This window comes from Vipera ursinii (assembly GCF_947247035.1).
Source record: "Vipera ursinii genome assembly, chromosome: 10".
Taxonomy (NCBI): domain Eukaryota; kingdom Metazoa; phylum Chordata; class Lepidosauria; order Squamata; family Viperidae; genus Vipera; species Vipera ursinii.
Genome location: NC_139520.1, coordinates 18,786,822 through 18,796,269, shown reverse-complemented (window position 1 = coordinate 18,796,269; position 9,448 = coordinate 18,786,822). Strand labels below are relative to the sequence as shown.

Here is a 9,448-nt window from a genome sequence, read left to right as displayed (position 1 = left end):
ACAGCTGCCTATTTATCTATCTACAGTAGGAAACTTACATGTTACATCTGTCTCGCTCTTCTTCTGAAATTATGCCCCAGGGGGGAGGTTTTGCATGAAAGGATCCTTGAGCAGCATCATGATGTCCGCTGCAGTTTAATTTAATACAAGTGCTAAAGCTGCTTTTCCTAACGTGCAACATTCACTAAATGTTCAGTCTTCCAAGTCCCTAACTTGGGAATTTTTCAGCCCCAGTGGATGTGGCCAATGGAAAGGGCAGTTATCCTGGGAGTTGTAAAATCTAGACATTAAGAGTAAAAAAAATAAATCAGATGTTGCCCAACTGATTTTTATGATCACATAATTATTTTCAATATATTTCTGGAAGTTTTTAGCTAAGTGTTCCCTCTAGCTAAATCTCAAGTATGTAACTAGAAACTCACAGAACATACACATTTTGAAGTGACGTGTCATGAATTTGCAAGCATGATTTGTCAAGAACCTCCTTCAAAATTAATGCAGAATTGTCTCATTGTCAATTTTTGTTGTGTGACAAGTAAGGTGTCACAAAAAGGTATTTTCAATGTAGTGAGACCAACATCGTGGGTTGTCAAAGAATATGTTTAATAAAAAATAATTAAACTTCCATTTGCTCTATAGAACATCATAGAAAGTAATTCAATAAATTACAAATAACTTTTAAGACGCTTGTTCAACTACAAGAAAGCAAATTCAGACTACACAAAACACAACTGGCAAATATTGCAAAATGTTCAAGAAAAATAAAACAGGACTAAGACGGATCATGAAGCCTGAAACAAGGAATAGGAATACAAGGCAATAACAACTAAAGTTATTTTAGTCACTACCAACATACACTTCTTCACCATCCTGGATGTTTGTACTGAAATTTCAGTATTGTAATTTTAATGAAGATTCTTACAATTCGTTGTGCAGCCACACTTGCATATTGTTTTAGCTGACAAGAGTACGTATTTCTCTTCTTTCAACTGATATTGATTTAAAAACAATCTTTACTTCATATTCAAATCTGTTGTACCAGCCATACTGCTGAAACTGTAAAATTGCCTTATTATAGATAAAGATCACTAGACTGGTAAGTAAATTCACTTCACCATAATTAGGAAAATACTTTATTTCATAAATTTATTAAAAATTATGCTTAGGGTTTTCTTTTGGGGGGTCAGGTATGTTGGGGGGATGGTACAAAGTGGTATTGTTGAAATACTCATTGACTAAGTCAACAATTGTGTTTGGAAAACTTTGGCTATATTGTGGATACATACAAGAAACAAAAGTGCTATATTACAAAGGGCAAAATATTAAATATGTAGTAATCATGATGAAAAATTGCTACCCCTTTCCTCGTGACATGTTTTGACTATTGCTAAGACACTGTATGAAGGACCAGACAAGTACTATTCTGAGGAGGAAATACAATAACCAGCACAATTCAAATGATACTTTTATAATTGTGTAAATTACATGTAATACTGCCTTCTACCCAAGGGAGTTACAATTTTGCATGTACAAATTTTATTTTTATTGATAAAGATTTGGTAAAAAAAACAACACAGTCTTGTTTACTGTACAAGCAAGCAAATAGAACCATATCAAAATACAGCTTTTGTTAAATTATTCCCTTTTGAAGAGGTTTGTCATTGACTATACTGCCGGTACGTTTTATCCATTCCATCAACATTTTTGCCTATTTTGGACCGCAAATGAGATTAACACAATCCCACACTTCATCTCAGTCAGTTCCACCATGTGGTGTGAATCTATGATTCTACCATGTCAGAGTAATAGCAGCTTCAGCAAAAAATAATAATAATAATAATAAATCCTATCACACTTCAAATGTTAAGATTAATTCTACTAGTAAGATTCTAAGGATTTATATTAAAACAGACGCTTTTAAACACTGTTTATATCATGGTTCCATGGTATTCTTTCCTCACATTATAATTAAAAGTGCTTTAAAAGTTACAGGGCAACTCAGCATTATTAAAATTATCCAATATACCCTAAAACTTGATTTTGGGGGATATGTATATATACACACACACACGAACACACACACACGCACAGATATATATATATCTGTATATGTGTGTGTATGTGTGTGTGTATATACATATATATATATATAAATCTGTAAAAGTGAGATATTTTTAAAATGTCTACATTTTCCCTTACCATTATGAACTAGTAACTACAAGAGGTTACATGACAAACACGAAATAGAAACCTGGACAAACAGAGCAAACAGTGTAACTTTGCAAGGATCTAATCCTTATATGCGAAGTATGCAGTGTTTAGTGTGGCACTTCTGAGTCATTTCAACATGTGGATACAGCTCCTCAACAACATGAATGCTGTAGATGGAGCGAAACTTAAAATCAGTACCCATGGTGCTGAAGACAGGAAAGGGATAATTTAAATAAAAGCTTTCCCTTTGCTAATAGGAAAAAGAGTGCAACTGGTAATGATAACTTCCCTTGCCAAATTTAACACACATAGGATGCTTTTTAAAAAGCGAAGCATATAGGAAAACAAGCAGAAAAAATCAATGTAAACTTTCTAAACTAACTCAGCTGAGGTAACAAGTAGCCAATTTAATTGGCTGAATGGGAAACTTTTTATTTCAAACACAGTTGTACCTGAACTGGGAACATCAACAGTGCATTATAACACCAGATCATTTCCATATAATTAAAGCAATGGATGGTGATGTAGATTCTACAGCTTTCATGACATTCATTAGCTGCCCAAATTATTGCTGAGTTTTGATCTGTAAATTATAAGTGTCAAGGAGGCTGTAAAACTATATTCAGATTAAATCAATAATGCGCATAAAGAACTGTGTTCACCGCAAATATATTAAATATACAGCTCTTACTAAGCTTTCTTTTAAAAAAATCCCCCCCCCGCCCAAAATTATAATGCCTTTTCCTGTAATTTTTGTTTTTGTTTTTACACCATTGTGTATTTGATAGTACACAGAATTTCAGGAACTAAGGAACCTCAAGAAATATTACATGCAAAATGGTTTTTTTGAAAGCAGTTTGCACTCCTAAACAATACTGAAATGTTCGGTCAGTAAATTACTGATGCACTCACGCAACACTGTGTTATTTACAACAAAATAACGAAAGAACAAATTGAAAACCAGTTTATAATTTAAGTGCAGTCTGGGGGAAATCAGTCTTCATCGCTGGAGTCTGACTCCTCCTCCTCCTCCTCCTCCGAGGAGATACTGTCACACCCGGAAGAAGCGTCTGCTTTCTCCGAAGCTTCGTCTGTGCTGTTTCCGTTGCGAGAGCTCGGCTCCGTTTCCCCCTTGCCTTCTTCATCTGCAACCCTGGAATTCTCTTCTTTTTCTCCCAGAGGCTTCGTGAAGCCTGTGCCATGATTTTCACTGTTCTGTACATCAAAAATATTCGACTGGGACAAAGCTGGGATGTGGAGATTAAGGCCTGGCGTGAGAAGCATTCCTGGGTAAAGTATATTGGACAACAGTAAAGGGTTAAGAGCTAAGGAGCTGGCCGTGGTGCTGGCCGCCGAGGATGTCGAAGGAGAACCCGACACGGAGTTTTCTCCGCCATTATGTGCATGTGGGCTTTCTGTCCTCTCTCTCTTTCCATCCAGCTCTCTGGGGTCCTGTCCTTTCTTCTCCTCGGAAGCAGATTCAGTAGACTTGGTTAGGAGTCCTCGCATCCCTAGCAAATTTGGTAAACCAGCCATTCCTGAAAGCAACATGGGAAAGACAGCGGCCATGTTTTTCGCATCACCCGCTGTGTTCAGACCAGCAGAAATCCCCATTAAACCCGTGGTCACCTGTAACGACTGAAAATTTTGTAGGTTTTGCTGCAAGGCCTGCAGGGTTGAGAGATCCACCCCCGGGAGCAGCCCGTTGGTCAGCAAAGGGGTGACTGGGACGTTTGCTGTCGACGTAGCTGCAGCCGCTGCCTTGGCAATTTCGCTTTTAGGCCGTCTTCCTCTTCTGCTGACTTCTTCTCGAACGACGGGTCCTGTGAGAATACGGTCAAACATGCTTTCTGGAAGAAATCCCTGGTGGGAAGAGAAAAAATGAGTAATTTTATGCTGTGAAATTGTCTGCTCTGCATCACGATTCAGTGCAATTAAATGCAACACTACCATGAATTAAAACAAGCAACACGAAGCTAATACAAAGTCACATCTATTATCTCGGTAATCTTTGAGGAAAGTCAATGTCATTTCCATGTACTTCAATTTAAGACCTAAAAGCGCTTTTTATGTCTGTTTGTTGCTTTTGTCAGCAGACCAAGTGAGGCCCAGAATTTTTATCAAACTCCTAAAAAAAACCCCCAAAACCAAGGATTTACAATGCTTCCGTTAATCTTCTACTTTAGCTGCTGAAACACCTATTAATTATTATACTCACCGACTGCTTAACAACGTCTGCCCATTCAGGAGCTACACCATATTCAGAATTTTCTTTCAGGAATCTGCAGAGGTCTTTCAGAGGTGGAGCAAAGGCACCACCTACCTAAATCAGAAACAAGGAGGATATTTCTCAGTTTACTTGCATTACATACAGGGAGTCCTTGACTTACAACAGTCCATTTAGTGAGCGTTCGAAGTTACAACAGCACTGAAAAAAGTGATTTATGACCCTTTTTTCACACTTACAATGCAGCATCCCGGCGACAAGTGATCACCTTCTGCTACCTTCTGACAAACAGTCAATGTGTAAACCAGACTCACTTACCAACTGCAGGGATTCACTTACCAACTGTGGCAAGAAAGGTCATAAAATGGAGCAAAACTCACTTAACAAATGTCTCACTTAGCAAAAGAAATTTGGGGGCTCAATTTTGGCCTAAGTCGAGGACTATCTATATTTAGTTGAACAAAGAGCCTAACAACTATTTGTGGTCTATGGTAAAATAGTTACTCTAGCAAAGCTATTACCTTTCTTGCATTTCTTCGGTTTATCAACTGAACACGTTCTTCCCCAGTAAGGCTATTGATGTCCAGTTTATTAGGATTGCGGCAACGGTGCCTTTTTTGTTTCGGTCTTCCTTCGTGAAGCTGCATTTTCTGTTATTCAAGATTTTTTTTTAAAAAAAAATGGTAATAAAAAAGAGTCACTAAATGCTCTTCAATCTGTTTTCAAGTATTTCCAGGCTGCAGGATGGAACTAAATCACATTGAATCCACTGGAACTTCAATTCAGAATATTTATGCAGCATAACATATTTGATATTGCATTTCATAAGTTAAATAGTTCCAAACTATGCAAAATCCAATTATGTCTATACATGCCCACAATTAAAAATCTACATTAAAAGATGTGACTCACACAGAAGGCAGGGTAAATTCTCAAGACCACCATCAGAGGTGGAAAAAAAACCCCACTGTTTTCCATTACACCAATAAAACTACTCACAGGGATAAAGGCTCCTAAATCTTCGACGTAGTCAGGATGTTCATTAAGCCATTTTTCCAAATCTTTTCTCTTAGGGGCATCGTCACCCGCAAGCCTTGTGCCATCTTTTAAATTAATAACTGGAACGGGGCTTTCTGCATCACACAGGCCTTGCGATGGTGGAAATGGAAGAGGGGGCATTAGGCCTAGACCAACCTGAGGGGTACCAACACCATGACAAACCTGCAAGAAAATAGAAAGGTGCCTTGTGAGGAAAGGCAACTACTGTAATTACACATTCGGCTTTTAGTTCTGTAAAAAATCTCCTCTCTCTCTCTCTCTCTCTCTCTCTCTCTCTCTCACACACACACACACACACACACACACACAGACAAACACCAAGTTGAGGATGAGGCTGGCTGAGGAATTCTGGGAATTGAAGTCCACAAGTCATAAAAGGGCCAAGTTTGAAGACCCCCGTTCTAAGGGTTAATGCCAAAATTAATATGACATATTAGTTTTGCTGCATATTACTAAATTCCTTCTTGTTGGCCTTATGATGCCAAAGCCCTCATTAATATTTCAATTTGCTTCAAATACCAGCCCAGATTTACTCACATGGTTAGGCGTTTTGCTTTTATTTAAAAATAAGATATCAACTCCTTCCACATTTTTTCTTCTTCCTCTCCTCTTTTTCACTGCAGGCTGATCACCGGCAATTACTCCATTTGCACAAGCTATCGACTGGTTAGAGGTTCCTAATGAAATTGAACATAAAATTATCAGCTGAAAGAAAACAAAAACGATCAAACCTCTAGACAGAATCTAGGACAGCAACAATACGCCTTGGTCGGGCTCTACAATTGATTTGTCAAGTGGCTGCCTAAAATATAGAAATGTGAGTGTTGCATTTTTCTGCAAATTATTTTATCAGCCCAGCCTTTTCCCAGAGTGATCTGACTGCTGCAGGGCTACTAATGAAGCAAGACTATAAATCTAAAAGTTAAAATTAACGTTTTCAGAAATTACTTGTAGAATCAACTTTTTATTTTTCCAGTTGCTTTCTGGGGTGCCAGGCTTGGCATAACACTAAAAATAATAATATCTGACTAGCTGTTATGGGATAGATTGATTCAGTGCCTCTTATCCCTGGTTTTTATGGGGGGAGGGGGACATGGGAGGGTGGAGATACATGTCAACAATTTTAGCTACACAAAGGATTTTTTCATCACCGTCAATACTTGGCTGTCCTGGTGGTGTGGCTTCTATGCCAGTTATGTTACAAGCATGCTGACTCATATAGCGCTACGAACACTGGTAGTTACATCAAAAAAAACAGCCAGTGCAGGAAAAAGTAACCTTGCTGTGACCCATTTTTAAAACTTGTAAGGAAGTACAAGGCAGAGAAAGAAAAGCTAGTGCCTGGCCACATGAAAGAAACTGAGAAAGTTCAAAGAAAGGTTAGCCCTGACACCAAAGTAGCACTGATAGGCACCGAGATAATAAACCCATTAGCTGGCTACATGTAACAACACTGGAGAGCCCATGACACCAGTCACCTCCACTTTGGCATTTTCTCTCTCTCTCTCCCCCTGTGTGTGTGTGTGTGTGTGTGTGTGTGTGTGTGTGTGTGTAAGAACATGCAGCACTTTATATTGCCTGAAACACTCTATGAAAAACCAGTGAATCTGTGGGACTTTCCAAAATGCTATGAAGTCTTTGAAGCTATCAGAGACTATGACTCAGCGGAGCTTTCTGAAGCGTCCCTTCCCCATCTGATAAAAGCCATCCTATTAAACTACTGTAAAAATGGCAATAAAAAGTTACAGGCACCATTTCCTGCAATTTCCTGACCGCGTTGGTCCTTACCCGACTCTGACAAAGACTTTGGAAAATTGGCAAGGCTCGTCTCTGAAGCATTCTGGAGCTCGTGTAGCCTGGCGAGGTACTGTTGCTGTCCTAATAGGCCATCTTCGCTTTCAAATGGCCTTTTCTGAGGAAGGCCCTGCTTCTGAAAAATTAATTTCAAACCACCTTCCTGTTAAGCAAATGTCAAGAGTTAGCCGATTTCCTTGGGAAGAAAAAAGGATTTTTCTCTGTTTAGGATTTACATGCAGAATTTCTTCCAGGCCCCTCCACATCCCCACAGGACAACACAGGTAGTCCTCGACTTAAAACTATTCGGTTTAGTGACCGTTCAAAGTTACAACATCACCGAAAAGACTTAGGACTGTTGCAGCCTCCTCAGGGTCGCGTGATCAAAATTCAGTCGCTTGGCTACCGACTCACATTTATGACGGTCGCAGTGTCCCGGAGACACGTGATTACCTTTTGTAGACCTTTGACAAGCCAAGTCAATGGGGAAGCCAGATTCACTTAGCACCTGCAGTGACTCGCTTAACAACTGCCTCGCTTAGGAACATAGATTTTGGGCTCAGTTATGGTCATAAGTCGAGGACGACCCGTATTAACCATTGCACTTAGCCAGTTTCAGTATCAAATGCATTAGGTAACTTTTATAGATATGCATCGAAAATGGAAATCCATAGCAATCCAGAGACCAAGCTGGAAGAGGTTGAATTAATTAATGAGTGTGTTACCTGCTAACTCGAGTGTACAAACCTAAGGAGCTACGGAAATTATTCTGATGGCTTGCTAAGGGTACTTGAAATTATAATTAATCGAAAACTCCCCCCCCTTTTTTTAAAAAAAGGTAATTCTAAAATAAAAGATGCCATACTTTGGAAAGTAACTACAGGGCCAGAAAAAGCATTGAGAAAGACTGCAAAAGAGCAAGAAACGATGCTAGGTCTTGAAAACGAGATTCTCAAAAGAGAAAGAGAGAGAGAGGAAAAAAAAATAATTCCAAAATTGCTGCTTCAAAACACCCGCAAGTATTTAGGCCAAGGAAGTAAGATTGAGAGCAGGCAGCCACTTATAGATAAAGCATGCTGCACACCGCAATCGCAATCAGGTCCTAAGGCGATAAAAATAAACATACGTCATTGATTTTCACTGTAAACTCCTTTTCCTGCACATGCTTCTTCACCTTTGACATCTGTGGTGATTGGTCGCTTTCTTCTTTAATGTCTGCGCTTGGGGGGGTCGGGAGGCCGGGCTCGTTGTAGTCAACAGCAGCGGCTGCCGCCGTCGCCACCCCTGGGCTGTCTAGAAGCTTGGTGGTGTAGAAGGAAGCCACAGGGTTGGTCTCGTAATTTCTCCTTGCTAAAGGCCATTTACCTTTCAGGACCGTTTGGCAAATGCTATCCAGGCGGTTAATCATAACCCGATCCTAAAAGAAACAGGAGGCTGCTTAGGAATGTCATCTTCCCCTCTCTCAGGACTAGCGTGACTTGCAAACCATCAGCGCGTTAACAGCACACAGAAAAGATGCCTCTGAACAGTTTAGATCCGGAAGGAATTCTTTCCCGTTTTACACTCCTTACTCTAGCACTGATGATGTTACTAGTTAGGGTCAGGAAACGTCTGCAAGGAAACACCAAGAACCCCTCATTCCAACCCTGAGCTGCAAATATTCCCCTTCATTTCCTGCTTTACCCCAAAACTACCCAGAGAGAAATTACAGACTGTACTCAGTCAAAGGGACGAAAGCACGCACCTTACTAATAACCGTTTGTCTGAAATGTTACAGGTCTTCTCGCTTCAGGAAGCGGTTGGGCTAGAAGACCTCCAAGGTTCCTTCCGCTATTTTTTTATTTTTATTTTTTTTTTGAACTACGACATGATTTTTAACCTGAAGTGGAAAAATGTTTCAATTTTCATTTCATGGCAGTTAAGCATTTGGCTACAACTTTTACCTTGGGCCAGTAGGAAGCAGCTAACATGTATCCACCTTGTAAGAGACAATTAGAATTTGGTGTTCCGTTATTCATTTGGAAACTGTCCTGGGTTTCATCCTGCATGGTGCTTATGGAAGCTACGCTTTCTTCATCGTACACTTTCAGGTGAGCCGTTCCTTCGCCTGGAGGAAATGTTTAAGATAATCAGTAACAACAGTACACTCCAAACCTA

At 39.6% G+C, this 9,448-nt stretch overlaps 1 protein-coding gene across 8 annotated transcripts in view; it reads right to left on the bottom strand.

Moving 5' to 3' along the window:
* Positions 1–582: 582 nt before the first annotated feature.
* The window catches only part of CHD9 (chromodomain helicase DNA binding protein 9), a 48,757-nt gene continuing 39,891 nt past the window's right edge, over positions 583–9,448 (bottom strand). For 3 of the 8 annotated variants that reach the window (XM_083370779.1, XM_083370784.1, XM_083370786.1), the window contains 8 exons: positions 9,235–9,398; positions 8,418–8,708; positions 7,286–7,454; positions 6,035–6,174; positions 5,438–5,659; positions 4,960–5,088; positions 4,430–4,534; positions 583–4,074 (listed from right to left, as the gene is read on the bottom strand). In XM_083370779.1, the coding sequence (XP_083226905.1) occupies positions 3,205–4,074; positions 4,430–4,534; positions 4,960–5,088; positions 5,438–5,659; positions 6,035–6,174; positions 7,286–7,454; positions 8,418–8,708; positions 9,235–9,398 (2,090 nt within the window). In that variant the 3' untranslated portion in view covers positions 583–3,204. The remainder of the gene's footprint in view (positions 4,075–4,429; positions 4,535–4,959; positions 5,089–5,437; positions 5,660–6,034; positions 6,175–7,285; positions 7,455–8,417; positions 8,709–9,234; positions 9,399–9,448) is intronic. The other 5 variants (XM_083370781.1, XM_083370785.1, XM_083370783.1 and 2 more) reach the window with 4 other exon arrangements.